Raw genomic sequence first — 27,164 nt, 5'->3', positions numbered from 1 at the left:
TTAAGTTAGGCTTATCGTAGACAGAATATAGTTGGATCTTTTTTCTTACTCATTCTAATAATCTCTGCCTTTTAATTGGAGTCTTGTAACATTTACATTTAATCTTGTTACAATATGGTTGAGCTTAATTTAACTACCTTGTTACTTGTTTTCTATTTTTCTAATCTGTCTTTTGTTTCTTTATTCCTCTGTTCTTGCCTATTTGGATTTTTAAAAAATTCATTATTCTTCACTAATGTCTTTTTAAACACAATTAGTCATAATATTTATTCAATGTAAACTGAAATTTCTTTTTAAATATCTATAATCTATATCTATCTTTGTTTTATTTTCTTATTGGATTCTCTAGGGTTTGCAATATGCATCTATTACTTGTGGAAGCCTGCCTTCAAATAACATTATACCACTTTATGTTTAAATTTTAACAGTATTCCTCCAATTTCCCCTACTGGTCTATTTTAATATTTTGTCTTGTATTTTACTGCTACAAATGTTATAGGCACCAACATACATTGTTACTATTTTTTGGATTAAGTAGTCAAATATCTATTAAAGAACTTTTAAAAAGCACAAAAAGTCTTTTACATTTATCTATATATCTACAATTTTCAGCACTTTTTATCCTTGTGTTTTAAATCAAAGTTTGCATGTGATATAATTTTTCTTCTTCCTGAAAAACCTTTTTTAGTGTCTCTTGTTGGCTATATGTGGAAAGGGACAAATTACCTTGGTGCTTTTGAGTAAAAAAGTGTTTTATTTTGTCTTCATTGTGAAATATAATTTTTACTGATTTTTTTTTTCTTTTTTGGAGAGGCAGGGTCTCACTATGTTGCCAAGGCTGGTCTCAAACTCTTGGGCTCAACTGATCCTCCCACATCAGCCTCTCAAAGTGCTGGGATTACAGGCATGAGCCACTGTGCCTGGCCCACTGAATCTTTGATTGCATTCATTTTGAAAGATATTTTTGTAAAAATCTGTTTGTTTTCTTTTAATACTTTCCAGTGTTATCTGGGTTACTTAATTTCTGACTTAAGGTCTGTAATAATTTCTGTTTTCATTCCTGTTAATATATTGTGTCTTTCTCTGTCTACATTTAAGATTTTATCTTTATCACATGTTTTGAAAAGTTTTATTTTGATGTGCTCTTTATGTTTTTCTTTTTGTAGTGCTTGGACCTCGTGGTGCTTTTCTTATTTATAATTTTCATCAAATTTGGGGGTTTTGACCATTAATGCTTCAAAAATAATCTCTGTTCTCTTTCTTCACTTTCTCCAGTTACATACTGTAGAGTAAATGATAGCTACTGAAGACAGAGTGATCCATGATAAATATCATTAATGCCTCTGAAGAAGAGAATGACTCCAGTGGAACAAAAACTCTTAATGAAAATAGATAAAAATTTTTCTAGAATGAAATTTACAATATAACATCCATGAGCCCTTCTGGAACAGATGACTGCATCACTTCATCTAGCTGAGGAAGAGATGAATCAAAGTAGAAAACCCAGGAGTGAAGCTGCCATGTTAGGGGGAAAACTATGGTTAGAAAATAGGTGAAAATGTTGTAAAGCTTTGCAGTGTAGAAATAATAATGTAATCGCAGTGGGAAGAGGCAGTGAGACACAAAAAATATGTCTTTGCAGATAAATGAAACTATCAATTTTTTAGGACATTATTCAGTGTTATTGTAAGGGTCTCAGCAGAGATGGGAAAGAGAAAGCTCAGCTGTCAAGAGTGTTATAGTAGCTGATTAAGGCCACAAACCAAAAACGAAAGAGTTAAGCCTTCACTCACTTACGGTGGTGTTACTGGCAAGAATCTAAAAGCAGAGACAATGCCACTCTCCCGGTTCCATTTACCCATGGATCAGTGTATATGTGAGGGCCCTCTCAGTGTTGAGGGAATCTTGGCCTTAAAGGAAGGGAAAGCAGGGAGGGCTAGCAGTGGAAAAGTGCTGGGGACTGAGTCAGAATGGCACACTCTTCAGGTGTCTTCAGTGTCTTCAGGGTTTCCCACACCTCCCCACATAAGGAGGCCTTGGCAGAGAAGTTCTGCTCAAGGCCTCAAACAAGGAGACCTCAGAATAAAGGCTCTGGGACTAAGAATGCAAATGTTAAGAGCATGACTGCTGGCCTGGTTGCCTGAGACCTTGACTACACACACACACGTCTAAATCTAGTAACATACCAAATGGTGAAACTTTAAAAGTATTCTCATTAAAATAATAAAAAGACAAGGATGTCCACCATTAGCACTATTACTTGATATTGTTATGGATCTGTTAACTAATGTACTTACACAGAGAAATATCATATAAATAGAAATAAAGACTTAAAAATGTGATTGAGTATGCCGGAAACACCAACAAGTTAAGCAAAAATAGTATATGAGGAACAATTAGTGCTTTAATAAGGAGGCTGTCTACAAAAACATGCTAACCTATAGCATACTATATACTAACAAAAACCTACTAGAAACCATAATAGGAGAAAGTTCCTATTTTTAGTAACAACACAAGAATCTATATAACAAGAAATCTATATAACTCACATGGGAGTTAAAGAGACTTGAAAAATGATGAAAGCGTACTGTGGTCTTGGATAGGATGGCTGAATATTGTAAAAATATTGGCTCTCTTTCACTATAACTTCAATAAAATAGTCAAAAGTTGTTGTTTTCTAATCTGCCAAGTTCTTCCTAAAGTTCAAATGAAAATTAAGTTTAAGAATAGCCAGAAAACTTTCTGAGAAAATAAGCAATAAGGCAGGCAGAGGGACAAATACACCTGCCAGTCAATACAGGATGAACAGTGTTAGCACACTAACTTGATCTAATATTATCTGAAAGCAAAAGTATTTTCCTTAACTTGTATAGTCATATAATGTAAAAAATCAATTTCCATTGGCTTTAAAATATTTAGTCATTAAAAATAACCTGTGTATTTCCATGACTACTTTATTTAATACAAATACACTTTCATTGACCTAGAATACCAGGTTAAATAAGTTGTGAATGGTTCAATTTAGTGATGAATTTTTTGCCTAACTGCCTTATCAGTTGGCCTACACTATTAAAAAAAATCACCATTTTCAAGAATCTGTTAAAGCTGTAATTTTTTTAGTGGCTAGCTATATTAGAGACGTTGACTCTATTTACTTCCTTTTGATTCTAGACATAGGATGCCCCTGGAATAATTGCTATGAGAAATTGTTGTTTTATTTTTACTTTAGTTTTAGGAATTTAGCTGTTATCATTCCACGTCCAGTTGCTTATCATAATGGCCCTGTATGTACAGGCTGTTGAACTTGAATGTGATGTGCTAATACCCTGCCCGTGTGTTCTGGCAGACTGCTTACTGTAGGATTTTCAGATTGCTTTCCTTAGCACTGGGGAGTCGAGAAGTGCTTTAGGAAATTTTCAATATCTGATTTTGATTTCATTTTCACAGATGTATCTTTAATTATTTAAAATCCTATGATCAAAAACTGATAGACATGCACATTCAAACCGTTAATACAATGGAGACAACTAACATGTTCCCATGTTAACTCATTCTTCACAGAATTCAGAGTAAAGCTTTTCCTGCTTTATTCATGTGCTTGAACTTCTTAGAAGTGGGCTGTAATTAGGAAGGTTTTGATTCTGGGCTCATTTCTTTAAGTTTCTAGCTAAAGATGTGCACTGAGAGTGCTTAATGTGAGTTGGCAAACCCCTGACGTGTGCTTCCCTGTGTTTGTCTTCTGAGATATAGAAAGGGAGCAACATAGCACAGTTTTCAGCTACTTAGCCCATTAGGAATTCTTTTGATTCATCTTGTCAACAGTCATTTGAAGTTCATTGCACACAACTGCAAAACAAAATAATTGTGGATATCTGAGAATGAGGCCCTTTTCCATTTGATAATATATTAACAGATGTATATGAAAGGGATGGTGACTGGTCTGCATATCACATTTGCTAAATAAAGAACATTATTGACAGGTAGGTATTTAAAAATTTCCTAGACCCCATCCCCATGAAAATTGTCAATTATAAAATAAGGTTCTCCACATTTTGCTCCAGAAAACAATGTTACACTTGAGGCGTGATACAGGCCAAATGTGCTTAGGATCCAGGAAACAACTGTTCCAGCTCTGGGCTGGTGCTGGGACCTTGGGGGAAGTCACTTAATTTTTTGTAGCTTCAGTTTACTGCCCCACTTCCTTCACAGGATTGCTTTGAGAAGTTAGTTAACCAAAGTTGATTTGACAAGCATTGTATTATAACTGTTTCAGTTTCTGATATATTTAGTTATACTTGTATTTTCCTTCTTCCCCATTCTATCCATGTTTTTATGTTCTTTTTTCCCCCTGAATGTTCATTCCTCAGGGCATTACACTCGAAGAGTTTGACAGATTATCTTTCAATATGATTTTAATGAGCCCTCCGTGCCAGCCATTCACAAGGTATGTGTCATAAATATTTCACTGTTGTATTGGTCCGTTTTCATTCGCTGATAAAGACATACCCGAGACTGGGCAATTTACAAAAGAAAGTGGTTTACTAGACTTACAGTTCCATGTGGCTAGGGAAGCCCCACAATCATGGCAGAAGGCAAGGAGGAACAAGTCATGGGCAGCAGGTAAAGAGAGAGAGGTTGTGCAGGGAAACTGCCCTTTATAGAACCATGAGATCTCATGAGACTTATTCACTGTCACAGGAACAGCACAGCAGAGACCTGCCCCCATGATTCAGTTACCTCCCACTGGGTCTGTCCCACAACTTGTGGAAATTCAAGATGAGATTTGGATGGGGACACAGTCAAACCATATCAAGTGTAGAGAAAGTGCTTCTGAAGGACTTACTAAATCAGATCATACCGTAGTGTCAAACATGGACACTCTGAAGTTTATTAGCTGCATTTCATGGTTTGGAAATTTTTTCATAAATCCTTTTATCTATTATGTATGTATTTATTTATTTTTAAATAATAATAATTATTGGGACAGGGTCTTGCTCTGTCACCCAGGCTGCGGTGCAGTGGCATGATCACAGCTCCCTGCAGCCTCAATCTTCTAGGTTCAAGCAATCCTCCTGCCTCAGCCTCCTGAGTAGCTGGGACTAAAGGTATGTACTGCCATGCCCAGCTAATTTTTAAATTTTTTGTAGAGATGGCGTCTCACTATGTTGCCATGGCTGGCCTGGCCCTGGGCTCAAGCTATCCTCCCACCTCGACCTCCCCATATGCTGCGATTATACGCGGAGCCACCATGCCCAGCCTCCATTCATATTTATAATTAAGCATTAATCACAAAGGAAATAGCAGTTGCTACCAGATGAGCAAATTAATTTGGTCAAAAGTAGATACGCAAGACTGTAGGATGCCTCTTTTATACTTACCTAAGACACAATGTTTATTTCCAGCCCAAAGTACCTTAATTCATTTAAACTAATGAGCATTCAAGAATATCTTTCTAATACTGATTAAGCAAAGTGAATTTCCACAATAAATATTCAAGTCCTAAATTGCTTAATTGTACAATTTAAAAGCTAGTTAAGCATGCACTTGTGAACTTTACATTACTTAAAATTCATATGTATTTTCATATGAATTTTGAAAAATTCATATGAATAATTCTGACTTTTCATAGCAACATTACAATCTCTTCATTTAAAAAATTAAATATATGTGTATATGTATATATATTTGGCTATATGTTTCAGGAAATTATATCTTCGACCAAATCTTGACTAATTCATTTTCATTTAGGTATTTTTAATAAGAGTATTTTGAATTATTTTAAATGATAATAGCAATAGTAATCCTCTAAGTGTCTGTGTCTTACGCAGAGGATGTCATTTAACAAGCTTATGGGGTAGCCATTGCTGTTATAATGATTTTACAGATGAGAAACTGGGGCATAGAAAGGTTAACTTTCTCAAGGATATACAATTAAAGAATGTCAGAGCCAAGATTTGTCAATCATTTTATATATTCCATGATTTTAAGTAGAATATCATATGTAATAACCAGTCTAATTCAGTGAATGAATATTCTAATGCCAAATTTCCATCTACGTTTGGATTTATTTAAACAGTTCTCTAGGAAATGAATTTCCCAAGGATTTGTTGTTCACCTACAAGCCAGGCATTATTTTTGATGCTGTAGTTCCTGTCCTTTGGGAGCTCATAGTCTAATGGGAATGGCTGACAAATAATTATCTTATAATGTTATCTCAAATTATCTTATAAGCTATATAATAAAAGAATGCTGAAAGTGTCACAGGAGTACAGAGGAGAAAAGGGCTTTCTGCATACCAAGAGAAGGGAATTCTTTCAGAGGTGATGTCTGAACTGTGTCTGGAAGTAGATTAGGAGTTTATCAGAGCAGGCAGAGGCCATTCCATCTCAGGGTGGCTCTAGGCATGTGCAAGAGTGTGGCCTGTGGAGTACAGTGAGCAGGATATACACAGCGGAATGCAGCTCCAGCTCTGTGAAGCCTCAGGTAATACTGCAGAGGGCCCCGTAGCTTTCCTACTCCCACCTCCCCCTTGTCTTAGCACAGCTCCCGCTGCTGATGGCAGGAGTAACTGATTCTGTAGTCCTCATGTGAAAGTGACAGGAAAGGACAAATAAGAACTGAAGATTTCTGAGAAGTCTGTTCACATCCAGTCTAATCCCATAGCTGAACCTCAGATCCACTGATGGTTTTGGTCCTGCCATCAGGTATGAGGAAACTGACCAATGATGCCAGGTAACTTATTTAAGACTCTGAAGATAAATAGCATGCTTTTTTTTTTTTTATTATACTTTAAGTTTTAGGGTACATGTGCACAATGTGCAGGTTTGTTACATATGTATACATGTGCCATGTTGGTGTGCTGCACCCGTTAACTCATCATTTACATTAGGTATATCTCCTAATGCTATCCCTCCCCCCTTTCCCCCAGCCCACAACAGGCCCTGGTGTGTGATGTTCCCCTTCCTGTGTCCCTGTGTTCTCGTCGTTCAGTTACCACCTATGAGTGAGAACATGCGGTGTTTGGTTTTTTGTCCTTGCAATAGTTTGCTGAGAATGATGGTTTCCAGCTTCATCCATGTCCCTACAAAGGACATGAACTCATCCTTTTTATAGCTGCATAGTATTCCATGGTGTATATGTGCCACATTTTCTTAATCTAGTCTATCATTGTTGGACATTTGGGTTGGTTCCAAGTTTTTGCTATTGTGAATAGTGCCGCAATAAACATACGTGTGCATGTGTCTTTATAACAGCATGATTTATAATCCTTTGGGTATATACCCAGTAATGGGATGGCAGGGTCAAACGGTATTTCTAGTTCTACATCCCTGAGGAATTGCCACACTGACTTCCACAATGGTTGAACTAGTTTACAGTCCCACCAACAGTGTAAAAGTGTTCCTATTTCTCCACATCCTCTCCAGCACCTGTTGTTTCCTGACTTTTTAATGATTGCCATTCTAACTGGTGTGAGATGGTATCTCATTGTGGTTTTGATTTGCATTTCTCTGATGGCCAGTGATGATGAGCATTTTTTCATGTGTCTTTTGGCTGCATAAATGTCTTCTTTTGAGAAATGTCTGTTCATATCCTTTGCCCACTTTTTGATGGGGTTCTTTGTTTTTTTCTTGTAAATTTGTTTAAGTTCCTTGTAGATTCTGGATATTAGCCCTTTGTCAGATGAGTAGATTGCAAAAATTTTCTCCCATTCTGTAGGTTGCCTGTTCACTCTGATGGTAGTTTCTTTTGCTGTGCAGAAGCTCTTTAGTTTAATTAGATCCCATTTGTCAATTTTGGCTTTTGTTGCCATTGCTTTTGGTGTTTTAGACATGAAGTCCTTGCCCATGCCTGTGTCCTAAATGGTATTGCCTAGGTTTTCTTCTAGGGTTTTTATGGTTTTAGGTCCAACATTTAAGTCTTTAATCCATCTTGAATTAATTTTTGTATAAGGTGTAAGGAAGGGATCCAGTTTCAGCTTTCTACATATGGCTAGCCAGTTTTCCCAGCACCGTTTATTAAATAGGGAATCCTTTCCCCATTTCTTGTTTTTGTCAGGTTTGTCAAAGATCAGATAGTTGTAGATACGTGGCATTATTTCTGAGGGCTCTGTTCTGTTCCATTGGTCTATATCTCTGTTTTGGTACCAGTACCGTGCTGTTTTGGTTACTGTAGGCTTGTAGTATAGTTTGAAGTCAGGTAGCATGATGCCTCCAGCTTTGTTCTTTTGGCTTAGGATTGACTTGGCAATGTGGGCTCTTTTTTGGTTCCATATGAACTTTAAAGTGGTTTTTTCCAATTCTGTGAAGAAAATCATTGGTAGCTTGATGGGGATGGCATTGAATCTATAAATTACCTTGGGCAGTGTGGCCATTTTCAAGATATTGATTCTTCCTACCCATGAGCATGGAATGTTCTTCCATTTGTTTGTATCCTCTTTTATTTCATTGAGCAGTGGTTTGTAGATCTCCTTGAAGAGGTGCTTCACGTCCCTTGTAAGTTGGATTCCTAGGTATTTTATTCTCTTTGAAGCAATTGTGAATGAGAGTTCACTCATGATTTGGCTGTTTGTCTGTTATTGGTGTATAAGAATGCTTATAATTTTTGCACATTGGTTTTGTATCCTGAGACTTTGCTGAAGTTGCTTATCAGGTTAAGGAGATTTTGGGCTGAGAAGATGGGTTTTTCTAGATATACAATCATGTCATCTGCAAACAGGGACAATTTGACTTCCTCTTTTCCTAATTGAATACCCTTTATTTCCTTCTCCTTCCTGATTGCCCTAGCCAGAACTTCCAACACTATGTTGAATAGGAGTGGTGAGACAGGTCATCCCTGTCTTGTGCCAGTTTTCAAAGGGAATGCTTCCAGTTTTTGCCCATTCGGTATGATATTGGCTGTGGGTTTGTCATAGATAGCTCTTATTATTTTGAGATATGTCCCATCAATACCTAATTTATTGAGAGTTTTTAGCATGAAGTGTTGTTGAATTTTGTCAAAGGCCTTTTCTGCATCTATTGAGATAATCATGTGGTTTTTGTCGTTGGTTCTGTTTATATGCTGGATTACGTTTATTGATTTGCATATGTTGAACCAGCCTTGCATCCCAGGGATGAAGCCCACTTGATCATGGTGGATAAGCTTTTTGATGTGCTGCTGGATTCGGTTTGCCAGTATTTTATTGAGGATTTTTGCATCGATGTTCATCAAGGATATTGGTCTAAAATTCTCTTTTTTTGTTGTGTCTCTGCCAGGCTTTGGTATCAGGATGATGCTGGCCTCATAAAATGAGTTAGGGAGGATTCCCTCTTTTTCTGTTGATTGGAATAGTTTCAGAAGGAATGGTACCAGCTCCTCTTTGTACCTCTGGTAGAATTTGGCTGTGAATCTGTCTGGTCCTGGACTTTTTTTGGTTGGTAAGCTATTAATTATTGCCTCAATTTCAAAGCCTGTTATTGGTCTATTCAGAGATTCAACTTCTTTCTGGTTTAGTCTTGGGATGATGTATGTGTTGAGGAATTTATCCATTTATTCTAGATTTTCTAGTTTATTTGTGTAGAGGTGTTTATAGTATTCTGAGATGGTAGTTTGTATTTCTGTGGGATCGATGGTGATATCCCCTTTATCATTTTTTATTGCATCTATTTGATTCTTCTCTCTTTTCTTCTTTATTAGTCTTGCTAGCGGTCTATCAATTTTGTTGATCTTTTCAAAAAACGAGCTCCTGGATTCATTGATTTTTTGAAGGGTTTTTTGTGTCTCTATTTCCTTCAGTTCTGCTCTGATCTTAGTTATTTCTTGCCCTCTCCTAGCTTTTGAATGTGTTTGCTCTTGCTTCTCTAGTTCTTTTAATTGTGATGTTAGGGTATCAATTTTAGATCTTTCCTGCTTTCTCTTGTGGGCATTTAGTGCTATAAATTTCCCTCTATACACATGCTTTTGAACCCTGGTCTTCTGTTCCTGCTGCTCAGGCTCAATTCAAGTCTTCATTTCTGCTTTATCCTCTGTTCCTGCTGCTCGGGCTCAATTCAAGTCTTCATTTCTGCTTTATCTTTGGTCATGTTGTGAATCTTACTTGTAGGATCTATTTGCTAGCCCAAATACTGCCTGTTTACATGACATGTTTTGACCCTAGTTACTCTAACCAAGTTGCACCTCCTGCTTATAGAATCTAGACTTCAGCTTAAGTCTCTCCTATTTACTTTGGACAAAATTGTGTTAGTTTTACCTACTGCTTTGATTGGCTTAGACTGGCCACCAGTGCCATTAGCTTCGGGTTGCTACTCCATTCAGCAGCTCATTCATCTGAACTCTGGTTATATCACCAAGGGGAGAGCAAAAAGTGTAGTCAGCCAGCACATGTGGGTGTGTTTTCCTAAACAAAGTGATTTTAAGAGAGCAGTTGGTTTTATTCTGCGTTGACTTCTTGTTCTTTTTTGATTAATGTAAGTCATTTGTCATATTGTTTTATAAAGATAAATTTTAAGTGTATTTATTAGATATGTAAGGATTTTTTTCTTTTAAACCACTGCCTTCCAGGTTCAAGTGATTCTTGTGCCTCCGCCTCCTGAGTAGGTGGGATTACAGGCCTACCCCACCATGCCCGGCTGATTTTTGCATTTTTAATAGAGATGGAGTTTTGCCATGTTGGCCAGGCTGGTCTGGAGCTCCCGGGCTCAAGTGTTCTGCCCACCTCAGCCTTCCAAAGTGCTGGGATTATAGATGTGAGCCACCACGCTCGGCCTAATTTTTGTATTTTTAGTAGAGACGGGGTTTCGCCATGTTGACCAGGCTGGTCCCGAACTCCTGGCCTATAGTGATCCACCTGCCTCACCTCCCAAAGTGCTGGGATTACAGGCGTGAGCCTCTGTGCCTGGACCCCTTTTTTTTTTTAAATGAATAAATGTATTTTCTTCTCTGTAACAACAAAGATGACCTTATTTTTTGTGAGGACCAACTTATTTTTATTCTCTGTTTTGACTTAAAAAGTGATTTGACATCTTTTTATCAGATTCTTAATAAACTTTGTGGTTTTTTTTTTACCCCTTTAGGATTGGCCGGCAGGGTGATATGACTGATTCAAGGACGAATAGCTTCTTATATATTCTAGATATTCTCCCAAGGTAAAAACTTAGGTTCCTGTACAAGTTTACCTTTAATTTGAAACTCCAGGTCTGGAAGAATGTGACGTTTGTCATTTTGTAGAGCATAGCCATTTATACATGCTGCCTTGAGATATTGGGCATGTCATTTATCTTCTCCTGCCATGACTAATAGAGTAACTGCAAATGTTTCACAATTCCATGCTTGCCACCACAGTGAGTGACAGGGAATCACAGCCTACTAGCTAGATTCTGCTGCCTCTGCTCATAGTGTTGATGCAGATGGTGCTAATGTTAGTGAATGCTGTTACCCATGGCCTGGAAATATGTGCAAACCCTTAAAGCCACCCTTCTATGTGAGTAGCAGCCCTTTCAGTTGTCACCACAGAGGCTCTGTGTGAACCCATGCTTGAGATAAACTCCAATGGAAATCAACATTTCAAATGTTAACTTTATCAAGTGTGCTGTGTTTAAGGGAAAAATGAATAAAATGTAAGTTGTCTGCGGCCTTATAAAATTCCATTTTAAAAAGAGTTCAGAAAATTACTTACCTCATATTTCCCACAAGTAATGATTTTCTTTACTTTTTCTTCTTAGTAATGAGATATTTAGAATTCCATTTGTTTTTTTTTTTATAGATTACAAAAATTACCAAAGTATATTCTTTTGGAAAATGTTAAAGGTTTTGAAGTGTCTTCTACAAGGTAAAAAAATGTATTTGTCTTGCATGCATCTTAGACTTGGTATATCTTATAGTGGGAACTGTTGTGAAATAAAAATCTTAAAAACCAGTGCATACATTCTGACATTTTATGTATTAAATGTCTTATTCATCAGTATTGATTTTGACTAATAATGTAAAGTATTACAAAGTTTTGTTCAACTGATTCTCTTCTATTTTGTATTTTCGAATTTTTCTAGAGTAAGTGGTTGGTAAGAATGGCATTTCTCGATTTTAGTCATTTATATTGGTGCTTATTTCTGTGGAAGTAGAAATGTTTTCAGTAAGAATTGGTCCTGTTGACAAGTATTTTCTGCCCTACAGTTGGATGCAGGAAGAATCCCTGTGTCGGGGTTCTTTCAGATGGTGGCTCAGCTGGAGAGAAAGCATCCACCCGAGTCCTTGAGTCAGCTGCTGTCTGTAACAGTGCTCCCATCTGACTGGCCACCTTGAATATAAAGTTCTAGTTCCCATGGGAAATTGATCATCACTAGATTAGCAATTCTGACTTTCATCAGTTTGAATAATTTATCTAGCAGCTTTATTTATTTGTAATAAAGAATTATCTATATCTTTTGATTCAATATTATTTCTGAGGTGCTGAACTTAGTAAAAACGTAGGGTCATTATCTTTCTAAACAAGTGAAGTTACAGTTTTCACTTAAAATGAGGTTTTGTGGGCCGGGTGCGGTGGCTCACGCCTGTAATCCCAGCACTTTGGGAGGCCGAGGCGGGTGGATCATGAGGTCAGGAGTTCAAAACCAGCCTGGCCAAGATGGTGAAACCCCGTCTCTACTAAAAATACAAAAAAATTAGCCAGGCGTGGTGGTGGGTGCCTGTAATCCCAGCTACTCAGGAGACTGAGGCAGAGAATTGCTTGAACCCGGGAGGCGGAGGATGCAGTGAGCCGAGATTGCGCCATTGCATTCCAGCCTGGGCGACAGAGTGAGACTCTGTCTCAAAAAAAAAAAAAAACCAAAAAAAAACAGGAAAACAAACAAAAGAAACCCAGTTTTTGTGTACATTATTTAAATAAGAACCACCATTCCAAGTAAAGAATTAAAGCTTTTTTTTTTTTTTCTTTTTAGAGACCTCTTGATACAAACAATAGAAAATTGTGGCTTTCAGTACCAAGAGTTTCTATTATCTCCAACCTCTGTAGGTACCACAGTTATAAATGCTTATATGAATTATAATTTAAAGGCTTTTTTTCCCAAAAGAAATTTGATTCGATAAGCAGAATGGCTTTATTTTGGATAATATTATAGGTAAACTCTGAAAATAGTTTAGATTATGGGTCTTCCTTCCCAAAGAATTTAGTGCGTGCATATAAATTCATTCATACATATTTTATGAAAAAAATTATATAGCTTGAAAGAGAGACTATATTTCTCTTTTAGAGAGCAAAGGATAGCATATTTTGAAAATATGTCAAGTTTGGTATTTCCAAACTCGGTGTTAATAATGTTAATGATTAATAATGTTAATGTTTCAGAATAATCCAAAATAGAAAACAAAATAAACATGTAGTAACTTTCTAATTACTGCTTTGGGGACATAACATTAAGTTGAAAACACTGCTTCATGGATAAGAAATTTAAGTAATTGATCATGATAAGACAAGTTATTTGACAGATTTGAATTTTGCAAGTGTTGCTGTCAGCTTTTTGTTATTGTTCTTGTTAGTTTCTTGTCATCTTTAGCCATATTATATTGTTCTTTGCCCAGAAATTAATAGAAAACCCATTACAAAAATTCAAGATACAAGCTGTGGAAATTGGCGACATATTTGATCTCTTTAAATTTATTTCATATTTATTGCCTTTTAGCTTGTAAAACATAGTGAATCATCCTTTTTTAACAAAATGAGGTAATAAATAGCCAAGAATAGCTATATTTGAATTTTTAAATTATTAATATATTATCAATAATGAATGTAAAAATATCTATGCTGTGTCTTAGTTGGGAAATATAAAATGGAAGTGATTTGTAGATATATTTGTCAGCTTCAATCTTTAACTCATTCAAATAAAAGTACAAAGTAGCAACTTAATAGTTTAGAATGTACTACAATGGAGTCTTCTACAAATCCTTAGCAAATTTTGCTGTGGTAGAAGCTAAATGTAGGCTCATATGAGTTTTTTGTTGTTGTTGTTTAACTTGGTGCTAAAGTTAGTACCGCTCTCTTTAATTTTCTAGAGTAACTAACTGCTTTGCTTTGCTTACAGCTTGGCATTCCAAATTCAAGGCTACGATATTTTCTTATTGCAAAGCTTCAATCAGAGCCATTACCCTTTCAAGCCCCTGGTCAGGTATTATTATTGGAATTTTATTATGAGTATTATGGCTTATTTATTATAAATATATATTAGTCTGCTAATTTATTTTCAAGAACTACTTTGTGTAGGTGTCTCTGTGTCCTATAGAATCTAAAGTATAGACCATGCCCTACGTCCATCTTCAAGGCCGTTTTCCTCTTGCCACTTTTATTGTTTTAAAACAAAACAAAAACAAAACAAAACAATTTTTCTTTTCCTCATTAGAAAACAAATGAGTTAAAAAACTTATCATTAGTATTGTTATCTTCCTCCTTCCCCCATAATTTCCCTTTTGACTGTTGACTATTTTGCATTTATCATTTTATCCTTCCCATAGAAGCCATTGGTTACTTTTGATAAAATTTAATATTTTATCTTAAAAGTGGCTTACAAATATTTTAATACATGGGTTGCATTTTCTTTAAAGCCAATGCTATTTAGCTTAATTGATTAAAATATAGTAATGATTAGTACAAGCTAGAATAAAATGCTTAATTGCTGCAGATAGAATCTCTAATTACGCGAGCAGTTTTACATGCTTAGGTCAAAAAATGGGGATGGATAACTGAGTTTCAGCATTTTGGCGAAACTCTCCTTAACTTTCATAGGTAAGGACACAAAAGTCATGTCTACTAATAAGGGATTGGTAGTGTCACCTCAATCCCTTTATAATATAATACTAATATTGCTCCCTTTCCATAGTAGCCAATTCCAATGTAAAGTTAATATGCCTTACACATTGTATTAAGTTAATAGTAACTTTATACATTGACTTCAAAAACTTCATCATTAAAAATTCCTGGAATGGTTTTCCTTTTACAAAATAGGACTTTATACATGGTTATATGTTTTGCAGAAACAAGTTTTTCCCATAGGACTCATGAGTAGAAATAACCTTTCACAGTGAAAAGCGCTTTTCTTTTTTTAATTGCTAGTTTTCCTTTAGATCATAGCTATGTTTCGGTTTTTCCTTTTTAATGAAGGAGTATGGCAAAACTTGATTCAAAACACGTTTTCTGGAAATGTTGGTGTTGCTTTCTAAACTTCTTTTCCAAATAGGATACAAATATGATTTATCTATATTCAGTATATACTTACTGTTAGTTTATTGAATGTTTTTATTAATAAATACTGTAAACACTAATCCATGAAATAAATCATCTGTAGCCTGATGACAATATAGTTATATGATTAATAACTTGTAATAACTTGTACAAATACAAGTAAACCACAATTTCTATCTTTTAATGGCAACCCCATAAAAACTAATGAGGTTTTTTTCGTAATGTTGACTGGACGTTATTAATTTCTCTTATTTTTAATGCAACTTTTGACAATTTGTATATTTTTATGTAATGCCAGGTACTGATGGAGTTCCCCAAAATTGAATCTGTACATCCACAAAAATATGCAATGGATGTAGAAAATAAAATTGAAGAAAAGAACATTGAACCAAATATTAGCTTTGATAGCAGCATACAGTGTTCTGGAAAAGATGCCATTCTTTTTAAGCTTGAAACTGCAGAAGAAATTCACAGGAAAAATCAACAGGATAGTGATCTCTCTGTGAAAATGCTAAAAGATTTTCTTGAAGATGACACTGACATGAACCAGTATCTTTTGCCACCAAAGTCATTGCTGCGATATGCGCTTCTATTAGACATTGTTCAGCCCACTTGTAGAAGGTCCGTGTGCTTTACCAAAGGGTAGGTTTTAAAGATCTATTCATCCTGTATCCAAAATAACCAGGTTTTTTAAAGCTGTTGTTTCTTTAAGTTCTTCTAAAAACAAGGAGCATTTTATAAAATGTTTTTGCTAGAATGATGTATTTTCCCTTAATTGCCTCCTTCATGTTCCAATAGAACACAAGTAAAAATTCCATTTGGCAGAACATTATGTGCACCACCCACAAAAGTGCTCATAAAAGACAATGTCATTTGTTTGGTGACCTTCACAGGAACTTAAATACCCATAGTGGAAACATGGTTTCTATAGACTATTACTTGCTAATTCTTTAGCACTTCTGTGGCACATCATACCTCAAAGAATTGTGTTCACTCTTATGATCAATGTATAATAAGAAATTAAATTTTAAGCTAAAGAAGTAATATTGAGTCATCTGGAGAATATTAGGGTAACTTTTAAATTTAAATTTTATTCAGGTTTTTACATGAGTAATATATGCACATGGTTTCCAATTCAAAAGATAACTAAGATTGTAAGACTCCCTTCCATTTCTGTCTCTTGACCATTGAGTCCTTCTCCCTACATGCAACCAATGATATCAGTTTACTGTATAATCTTCCAGAGGTATTGTATCTGAAAGTGTATTTAAATATCAGTGTATATTTTATCCCCCTTTATAAGTAAATGGCAGGATACTATATATATGCCCCTTTTTTCACTGCACAATATAAATAGAATATTATTGCATATTAGTACTTAAAGGACTTTCTGTTTTCATGGTATAGGTATATTATATAATTTACTTTACTGGTTACCTATTCATGAACATTTAGAGGGCTTCCTTTGGGTTATTTCTTGAACATTTAATACATTTCTCACTAATTTTTTTTAAACCTAGAAAGGGGAAAATTAGACCTTTTTAAGAAAAATTTTGGCCGGGCACGGTGGCTCATGCCTGTAATCCCAACACTTTGGGAGGCCGAGGCAGGTAGATCACCTGAGGTCAGGAGTTTGGGACTAGCCTGGCCAACATGGTGAAACCCTGTCTGTACGAAGACTACAAAAATTGGCCAGGCATGGTGGTGGGCACCTGCAATCCCAGTTACTTGGCAGACTGAGGCAGGAGAATCGCTTGAATCTGGGGGGCAGAGGTTGCAGTGATTCGAGATCATACCCCTGCACTCCAGCCTGGGCGACAGAATGAGACTCTGTTTCAAAAAAAAAAAAAAGAAAAATTTTGCCTAGGATCTCTATCTCTGTTTTCTGAATGCTACTCAACCTCATTTGATAGGTAGTTGTATGATTTGTCAATTCAGGCTTTCTGTTCTTACCTTCTAGGCTATTAATATCTTGTATGATACACTGTACCCCAATAGAACCATACCAGAGTCATTCTGAGTTTATTATACTCTGCCCTTGTACTTCAGGGGAAAGGTTTATTGCTTTCCATTACCTTGAAAGACTTCACTGGGCTGTTGTCAATTACCAGTTCAATAGGTTCTGTTTAGGACTCTCATAAAATAAGACTTAGCAATTTTGTAATAAAAAACAACCTTGAAATTCTTTTCTAATTGTAAAGATGGCATAAAAGAAGCCTGATGGTAAAATTTATTTTTGGTATAGATACTGTGTGTATATACACACATATTTATATGTGTAATATATATGAAAAAGACAGTTTGAAAAAAATTATTTTTTTCCTGGTTTGACTTTTTCCCTCTAATTCTTATTTTAAACTGTTTTCTTTGTGAAAAAGAAATAATGCTAATATGTTGAACGGCCAGCTTGGCAATAGTCTTAGAGAGAGAAATACTGCTAATGACTTGCATTTCTGAAGTGTTTTATACTTTCTATGCAGTTTTTTATATAATGGTCTGATTGTTTTATGAAAGTGATCATAAAATCGTACTGTGTTAAATGACAAGCAGACATAGGCTCAGTGGCACTGTGTTTGCTGTGGTGTTAGAGAGCAGGGTGGTGGGTTCCTGAGAGGAAATGATGGTTCAGGCATGACAAAAATGGCAGCAATTTCTTTTCATCTATACAACATTTAGGTTAATGTGGCAAGAGAGCCAATATTGAATTATATTTGAATATGAAGTGTGTCCTTTCCAGTGATGAACATTCAAGACAAGACAATTAATAAAAAGAAATGACAATTTATAGTTCATCATTCAGTAGTGTTTACTCAACTCAAAAAACTGTGCCATGTTTCATTTCTGATACATTTATTATTTATTATTTATTATCTTTTTTTTGAGACAGAGTCTCACTCTGTTGCCCAGGCTGGAGTGCAGTGGCGTGATCTCAGCTCACTGCAACCTCCGCCTCCCAGGTTCAAGAGATTCTCTTACCTCAGCCTCCTGAGGTAGGCACGCACCACCACGCCTGGCTAATTTTTTAAATATTTTTAGTAGAGGCAGGATTTCACCATGTTGGCCAGGCTGACCTCAAACTCCTGACCTCAGGTGATCCACCCGCCTGGGCCTCCCAAAGTGCTGGGATTACAGGCATTAGCCACTGTGCCTGGCCCATTGATGAGACGTCTAAATGGAACTATATTATGTCTTTTTCCCAGTAATTTTTTACCTACAAAGGATATTTATGTGACATTATTCAAGATATTTCAGAAGGATGTAACTGTGTAGATTGATTAATTCATTCAATAAATATTTAAGAAATTTAGCATTAACACATACATCAGGTGCCACATAATAGTTGTGTTGATTTTTCAGATATGGAAGCTACATAGAAGGGACAGGGTCTGTGTTACAGACTGCAGAGGATGTGCAGGTACTATGCATGTTTTAAAGCTAAAACACTTTAAAACTTTTAACTAAAATTGTTTAATACTTTGAGAACATTAAAATAATTTTATGCATTCAACTGGCCGTGAATATATATTTTATTCATTCATATGTATATTCATATATATAATATTTTATTACTGTTGAATAAATCTTTTTCTTGTTGCTCTACATGAGTATATGCACAAGGAATGTTTTATGTTTTTCTTTTTCTTATTTTTACCTTCTGCTTTTCTTTTATTCCATAAATAGTAGTTGAAACTCAGCCTACAATAGTTAATGTTCTCTAAAATGTTGTACAAACATCTTAATATTGGAGCCCTCCTTTGCAGCACACACTATAAAACTTCCTTTTAAGGAAAAAAATAATCTTAGCAATGTGCTTTATGAATACTTCAGTTGTTAACTCTTCATGGTGTCATGGTTGAATACAAGTCTAATATAGAGCAAGTTTTTTTTTTTGAATAATTTTAAAGTGAGATCACATTATCTTTTATACTGATTCAAACTTTTAACTACTAATAAAATTTACCCATGGTAAAAATTCTGTTATAGGCAATTGAATGTCTGGATTTGAGAAATTGTATTTGCTTAATATATTTAATCATTTTAAGGAAGTATCTTGATGAAACTGAGTATAAAAAAATAAAAGTTTTAATGATTCTCCTGTTTTATTGTAAATCGACTTCGTTGTTTTGTCAAGCTTCTTTTGCATTTTTCATTATATTTCTTTTATATTGTCATTTATTGTTTATACTCTTATGATTTTATTTTAAGGGCTCAAAAATGACAGACACCCTGAAAAATATCCTGATCTGTTGAATGGTAACCTTTTTTTTCGTTTCAAAGTTTGCATTGCCCTTATCGAGCCAATATGTAGTCTATTGCACAGAGCCATTTTGCCCTGTGCGCTTTGCCACTGTGTGTTACAGCAGACTGTATGTCCATCGAGTTTAAACTATCTCACAGCAGGAGATCTTAAATCTAGTTGCACATTACTTTTTTAGTTATCTTGGGTATTTTCTTACAGGTTGAGAATATCTACAAATCCCTTACCAATTTGTCACAAGAAGAACAGATAACAAAGCTGTTAATGCTTAAACTGCGATATTTCACTCCTAAAGAAATAGCAAATCTCCTTGGATTTCCTCCAGAGTTCGGTATGTGGGATACATGCAGAATTCAGCTTTCATGTATTAAAACTCTCAAAAATCTTTAGGGACTTGTGTGTCTAGGACTTGCCTAAACAAATAGGATCAAGAAACCTCTTTCCTTTCCTGATCATGCCATTTATGGCAACTTTCTGCCCTCTTTCCCCTCATAACTGCCTCATTCAGTTCTCTCCTGACTCATTCTCCCTCTCTCTAACTCCACTAGTGGGCCACAGAGGTTGGCATGGCTAGAAGGGTCACATTGGCAACTCCTCGCTTCTTTCCACAGATGGCTGTGCATAGCATCCCCTTTCCAGCTTATTTTCTTTTCCAGAGGTCCTCTCCTAATCACCCCACGCTAGAGCTTGCGAAATAATGCTTTCGATTGCCTTTTTTATAAATTAAAAGGCAGTTGAGGGATTATTTTGGAAGGGTGGGGGTGTATTGGTATTTATTCTCCTCAGAGATACACCTGTGTCAGCTGCGTGCCCCTATCCTTCCCTACAAGGGGTAGGTGGAGAAAGAGGAGGTGGAGAGGCTGTCTAGGAAGGAGCTTTCCTAATGGAACGAAAGGGGGACTCAGAAGATGAAATTGACACAGGAGATGAATTGACACAGAATTGATGAAAGATTGGGGACCTACAGCAAGGAATCTCAAGAACAAATGGGAAGATTTAGTTGTAGAGTGATAAAGTCAAAGGCCTAACTCCATTGGCAGTCCAGGAAGTCCAGGGATTGGTGCTCTGAAGAGATTGGACACACTGCTTTGGCCTTCTCAGAGATGCCCCAGCCCTCTCCCTGATCCCACTCCCAGGGCCAGTGCTCTCAGCTCTGAGGAGGCTGCGGGTTTCTTAGGCCTGGGGTGGGCATGCTCCCAGTACCTGGCTGATGCGCTGGGAGAAAGACTGACCTCCCTAGCATGCTTCCCTGGCTAGAGAAGGAGGAAATGTGCTTTTGAGGACTCTGAGAGTTTGAATGCAGAAAAGTCAAACTTGGTTAAGTCCAATACTTTTGTAATATTAATATGGCACTATCCTTCAAATAAATAATGGGTTTAATAGATCATGTTTCAAATTCTAAATAATGGATTTAAGCTGAGGTTTTGGAACACAACCATTTTGTACATAGGGAACAAACTGCCAATATAATTTGACTACCCTCTTGGTAATTGATTCTCTGAGCGTAGTCGCAGCAACCAGGTTTATTTTGTACTCCCTGCCTCTTTCTTGGTGATCTCATTTTTGTCCCAAATATCCTGGGGAGAGTTGTTTAAGAAAAACACAAACTTTCCTTTAGTTTATGTCACGCAACGAGTGACAGCATTACAAAACAAATAAAGAGCTGAGAATTAGACTCAAGAATTCTCATTCCTAGTCTGCTTTCCTAGCTACTATTTTTTTTTCCTTTTTTCAGATGAGCAATCAGACATACTCTTGAAGACAGAAAAGAGATTAACTATCTAATTAAAATGAATTCCTCAGCTTTTTTCTAGGGCTTTTTTGTTTTCAAAGGGCAGTAGTCACTTTGGTAATACTGAACCTTGGTAAGGAGCACAGAGCCCAGAGTCAGACTGAGTGATTTCATATCCCAGCCCCACCTTAACCATTCCCTTCTTTAGTTTACTTCTCTGTAAAATGAGGATAATCATAACTCCTGCTTCATAGAGTTATTGTGATAGTTAAATGAGTTAATGTTTATGAAATTCTTATATAATATCTGAGACATAATGTAAAATTTGTTTTAGCTTTCATTTTTAGAATGAGCCATTTATTTACTTTTATAATCTTTATTTCATAAATATTTTCTCATTTTTAAAAATTTTAAGTGGGTAAAATAGAATTTTTCAAAGCTCTCTGAATATATATGTATAATACTTAGAAAAACAGCCTTTGAAATTACTGAACCTCCTTTTGAAATACGTGATATGTTTGTGGAGTTGAGCTTACCCTGTTGTCGCCACTGAGCAGCACCGTGACACAACTGTCCTTCCTGTGTGTTTCCAACATTATTGACCTTGGGTCCAAAAATGGGCATTGTTTGAGCTGTTTGTCTACTGGCAATGATGGATCTGCATTAATCCTTCCAAACGCTCTGTCCTGGTTCTGTGACTGGTGGTGTGTATTCTGTGGTAGCGGGCTTTTGAAGAAAAACACTAACCTGCCCTTATGGGTGAAAGCTGATATCTTGACCTTGTTCATCCCGTGTTTCTTTGTTTTTGAGGATTATTATTGTTATTTTTAATGTATCTAAGTTTTTTAAAAGTTGTCTTTTAACTTAAAAAATTATGTCATTTTTTTACAAGTTGTTAGGCTGGTACAAAAGTAATTTGCCATCACTTTCAATGGCAAAAACTGCAATTACTTTTGTGCCAACCTAATAGTTTAGATTTAAAGAAATGTGCACAGATGCTTTACTTTCAGTGGCAAAAACTGCAATGCTTTTGTGCCAACCTAATAATTTAGATTTAAAGAAATATGCACAAATGCGCACACACACACACACATGCGCGTGCATACACATAGATATAATTTGTACAAATCTTACTTGTTTGTTTTTCAAACCTTTCTTTCCTTCTGAGGTAACTGTAATATTGCAAAAGATCATCTCTTGGATAGTCTAAAAGCCTGTTTGTAGTTACATTTGTACCTCTGGCTACTTTGAAGTAAATAATTTTAGATAAGTAATGTGCTTGCCTAAGATATTATCTTTAGAATAGAAAGTTTATGATCATGTTTAATTGCAACAGTAATTGCTGTTATTTTATTGCAGTTAATAAAATGTCAAGTGTCAATGAAAAAACTTTATTGTAACTAATTCTACCTTACTTTCCTCACGAGTATGTGAAATTTTGCTATTCTTAATGCTCCTAATTTTTTTTCATTTTCTCATCTAAGTTATTTTTCCTTTATTTCCTTGCTATGCTAGAGTATGCTGAATGTGAAATCCTGACATTATAACTAACATTATAGTGCACACTCTTGTACGTGGACAGTCTTTTATGCTGATATTTGTTTGCAAGGCCTTCTTCCAGCATATGAGGGATCCATGGGCCTTTTTGTTTTAAGAAAGGAATGTAGCAAATGGAAGTCCAGTATGAGAAAGGCAATTTGTGGAAGCAGAGTGTAAAAACAACCGTGGGGGACTTGTATCCAGAATATGTAAAGGACTCTTACAATTCAACAATTAAAAAAAGATAAATCCAATTTTAAAATGGGCGAGGATTTGAGTCAACATTTCTCCAAAAAGGATAGATAAATGGCCAATAAGCACATTAAAAATATGTTAGTTAGTTATTAGGGAAATGTAAATCAAATCACAATGTGATATTACTTCATACTCATTAGGATGGCTAAAATAGAAAAGACAAACAATAATAGTATTGATGAAGATGTGGAGATATTGGAACCCTCATACACTGCTGGGTACAAATGTAAAATGGTGCAGCTGCTTTGAAAAAAAGTCTAATGGTTCCTCAAACATTAAACATAGAGTTACTGTGTGACCCAGCAGTTTCACCCCTATGTATACATCCAAGAGAACTGAAAATATGTGTCTATACAAAAACATATATGAATGTTCATAACAGCATTATTCTCAACAGCCAAAAAAGTAGATACAATCCAAATGTCTATGAATGAATGAATGGAAAAATAAAATGTGATAAATCCATACAATAGAATATTATTCACCGACAACAAGGAATGAAGTATTAGTACATGCTATGATGTGAATGAACCTTTAAAACATGTTCAGTGAAAGAAACCAGACACAAAAGACAACATATTTTATGGCTCCATTTATATGAAATATAATCCAGTAGACACCCCTAGAAACAGAAAGTAGATTAATGGTTGGGGGCAGGGAGGTAATAGGGAGTGACTGCTAATAGGTACGAAATTTTTTTTTGAAGAAATGAAAATATTCTGGAATTAGATAATGGAGATGTTTGAAAAACTCAGTGACTATACTAACATCCTCTTAATTGTACACTTTAAATGGGTGATTTTTATGCTATGCAAATTATATCCATAAAATGATTATTAAATCAGAGAAAGAACTGTGAAATAATGGCAGCCACAGCTTTTTAAAAAAGTGCACTAATACATGCATTTCTCTGAGTTCTGTGGATATTATATGTGTACGTGTGTGTGTGCTGAGCATAACACATAATGTGATGTGTTACTATCTCACTGTGTAGGCAATATAATGTTATAGAATATTTTTGGCTCCAAATTCTCTTTTGTTAATAAAACTTCATGGAGACCTTAGTGATTTATTTATGAAATGACCACTGTGCCCTTACTAAAGGATACATCCTTTCATCTCTGGAAATTGTGATTACAAATGATTTCTTTAAATTGTTCTTTGTCTTTTTAGGATTTCCTGAGAAGATAACAGTGAAACAGCGTTATCGCCTACTTGGAAATAGTCTCAACGTGCATGTAGTAGCTAAACTAATCAAAATCCTATATGAATAATTTTGAAATAACTCTGAAAGATGGTCATATGATATTCCTTCATTTTCAGAGAGTAATTCTGAAATTCTATTTTGAATTCTGGTGAAATTTAACTAAATTATTTTAATCTGTCTTTAATAAGAAATTTGGATTTTATAAAAAAAACCACGTGTTTCCTCAAATTTATATTACTGTATTTTATAAAATACGAACTATTGTTATGCTTTGTGGAGAGTATATTTTCATATGAAACTGGTAAATATATATGTGGAATATTCTTTTTAAAAATGATTTTATAAACAAATCAAGGAGCACTAGAGCTTTAGTTTCTACATGAGTATCTTGTGAAGTGTCATAACAGGCATAACATTTTTATGTTAATTAAAGAAGTTTTTTATTTCTAATTTTAAAATAATGATTCTAATTCTAGCCCATTGAATGTTTTACTTAATTTCCAATCCTGTAAATATTTCTTTATTTCATCTAAACAAATGCATATGATATGTAAACCAAATTATCATTATTCAATTTATACAGCAGTCTGAAGAATATGTCAGGAAAAATAATCCTAAATGTTTGATTACCTCTCCATCAAGCGGCCACAGAAACTGTTGGTGCACATTATCTACATTTTCCTCAGCCTCTCATCTGAAGGACAAAACTCATTTTTCCTTCTTCATTTTGTATGTACTTTCCTTTAGTTGGCTATTATCAAAGCTTGTTTTTGTCTTCTCAGCTTCTGAGTTGAATTTGCCTTTGCACACTGAGGAATGTAGCATGACGTTAAGATTTCAGGGAGGAAGTTGCCCTCTGATCCCATGTCATATGACACTACTCCCCTCCCCGCAGTTGTTCTTTACTGTGGCAACATACACTGTGAATTAACTTTTATGACTTTTAACTTTCTCTGTCTCTCTTCCTCAGCAGACCTCTTGGAATTAGGGTTTCTAATCAAACTAAGTGTTGCATCATAAATTCTATGGTTTGTGATAAAAGCAAGTGACAAAGAGAAGAGAGATGGAAAGAAACAAGTCCAGAAATCGTATTACAAGATTTTAATTCAAATTTTTCTTCTTAAAAATCAACTATTTTGAGGTGGATAAATTGGAAGTTTGTGCATTGCTTGTGGGAACGTAAAATGGTTCAGCTGCTGTTGGAAAACACTATAGAGGTTCGTCACAAAATTCAACATAGAATTACCCTATGATTCAGCGATTCCATCTCTGGCTATAGACCCAAAAGAATTGAAAGCAGAAACTTGAACAGATATTTTTACACCAGTGTTTATAACACCATTATTTACAGTAGCCAAAAGGTAGAAGCAGCCCAAGTGTCATCCCATTCACCCATGAGTGGATGCAGGAAGTGTGTTCCGTGCATGCAGTGGAATAGTACCAGCCTTCCGCAGGAAGGAAATTCTGACATACGCGGTGACACGGATGAACCTTGAGTACATTATGCGAAGTGAAATAAGCCACTCTGCGGGGAGGGAGAATGGGTAGTTAGTGCATAGTGGATACAAAGTTTCTGATTGGGGTGATGAGAAAGTTCTGGAGGTGGATGGGGAGGATGGTTGCACAACAGTGTGAGTGTACTTAATGCCACTGCAACTGTATATTTAAAAATAGTTAAAATGATAAATTTTACATTATGTATATTTTACTGCAATTGAAAAAATCATACTTTATTACCAATTTTTCAGGACTCATAGATAAATATGAATATAGGGAAGCTGTAAGACAGCCCATATACAGAAACTATCACTATCTACATTTTTCATATGTGTTCAGACAGAGCCTATTACAAGTCTCATAAATTTCAGTAAACAATCGCAAATTATTTTGGCACACTTTCATGTAGGTTCTGTTCACTGTTGAAATATTCTAAATAAAATGGTTTAGAGTTTCACTGTAACTACGAATAATTATGCTATAATTATAGTATCCCACATTCAGTTGAGCAACATTATACAAAATAAGTGTCGAGTTACTGTGCACCAACTATAAACACTTGAAAGGTCTGTAGAGACATTTGCTTACAAACTGGAAGACAGAATGTAGCTTAGTGGAATTCTTAAATTATGGAAATGTATTCACAGGAAGACGGTGATTCTTGCCCTTAATTCATAATTGAAAATATACAGTAACAAGCATAAAACTCACATCTTAATGAAGATGTATCTACCAGTGTCATTCAATTAGCAGATGTATATGTATGCATAATTAATTTGGAAAATGTTATTTTATGGAATGTCTGCTATATGCTTTTGGTAATAATGCTGTATATAAAATTTGCACTGGAAATTCTGTTTCCTGATATTTGGACTTGTACATTTATTCAGATGTTGGAAAACATAGCTTCTCATTTTCGGAGAACTATGTGTAATTCAGTCTTCACCATACCTAACAGTAAACTGATTTTTCATTCTCCTTTTCCCATCATCCCTGCTCTTTTAGTATGTCTTCAGGATCCAAAACTAAAAGATGACCAAATCAATTAATGTAAACAAAATGAGTCATAATTGGAAAATGATTTTGAAGAGGTGGGTAGTCATTTTAGGAGGGGTCAGAGCCTGACAATCCTCAGTGGCAGGCAGGAGAGAGGAATGACAGCATCACCTGCACAGAGGACCCTGGACATGGTGTTCTGGCTGTTAAATCACACCTGCACCGTGGGCACTGCCCTATGTCTGGAAAGATGAGAAAATACCTCCAACCTTCAGCCAACTTATTCTTCCTCAAAAAGTAGAGCCTTCTAAAGAAGCAAAAACAGTAGTTGAAATTGTGAACAGTGAGGGTCCACCCAGAACTTTTTTAGAAATTTGAGGGTAAACTGTTGCTTGAAATGATCCAACTTTTCAAAGAGGTAAAGTTATTTAGTAGAGAGGCTTTTAAGTTGCCCTGAGAGGCTGTATTGCTACCATGT

General features: G+C 35.6%; 1 protein-coding gene across 5 annotated transcripts in view; it reads left to right on the top strand.

Moving 5' to 3' along the window:
• TRDMT1 (tRNA aspartic acid methyltransferase 1) overlaps positions 1-26,542 on the top strand; it is a 72,832-nt gene extending 46,290 nt beyond the window's left edge. For 3 of the 5 annotated variants that reach the window (XM_024254139.3, XM_054522006.2, XM_024254141.3), the window contains 9 exons: positions 4,368-4,444; positions 11,049-11,120; positions 11,738-11,803; positions 12,909-12,978; positions 14,049-14,132; positions 15,501-15,844; positions 18,560-18,617; positions 19,662-19,791; positions 24,160-26,542. In XM_024254139.3, the coding sequence (XP_024109907.2) occupies positions 4,368-4,444; positions 11,049-11,120; positions 11,738-11,803; positions 12,909-12,978; positions 14,049-14,132; positions 15,501-15,844; positions 18,560-18,617; positions 19,662-19,791; positions 24,160-24,260 (1,002 nt within the window). In that variant the 3' untranslated portion in view covers positions 24,261-26,542. The remainder of the gene's footprint in view (positions 1-4,367; positions 4,445-11,048; positions 11,121-11,737; positions 11,804-12,908; positions 12,979-14,048; positions 14,133-15,500; positions 15,845-18,559; positions 18,618-19,661; positions 19,792-24,159) is intronic. The other 2 variants (XM_063727496.1, XM_054522003.2) reach the window with 2 other exon arrangements.
• The last annotated feature ends 622 nt before the right edge of the window (positions 26,543-27,164 follow it).

Source organism: Pongo abelii, chromosome 8 (assembly GCF_028885655.2).
Source record: "Pongo abelii isolate AG06213 chromosome 8, NHGRI_mPonAbe1-v2.0_pri, whole genome shotgun sequence".
Taxonomy (NCBI): Eukaryota; Metazoa; Chordata; class Mammalia; order Primates; family Hominidae; genus Pongo; species Pongo abelii.
The sequence above is the reverse complement of the archived record's forward strand: the minus strand, read 5'-3'. Positions and strand labels throughout refer to the sequence as shown.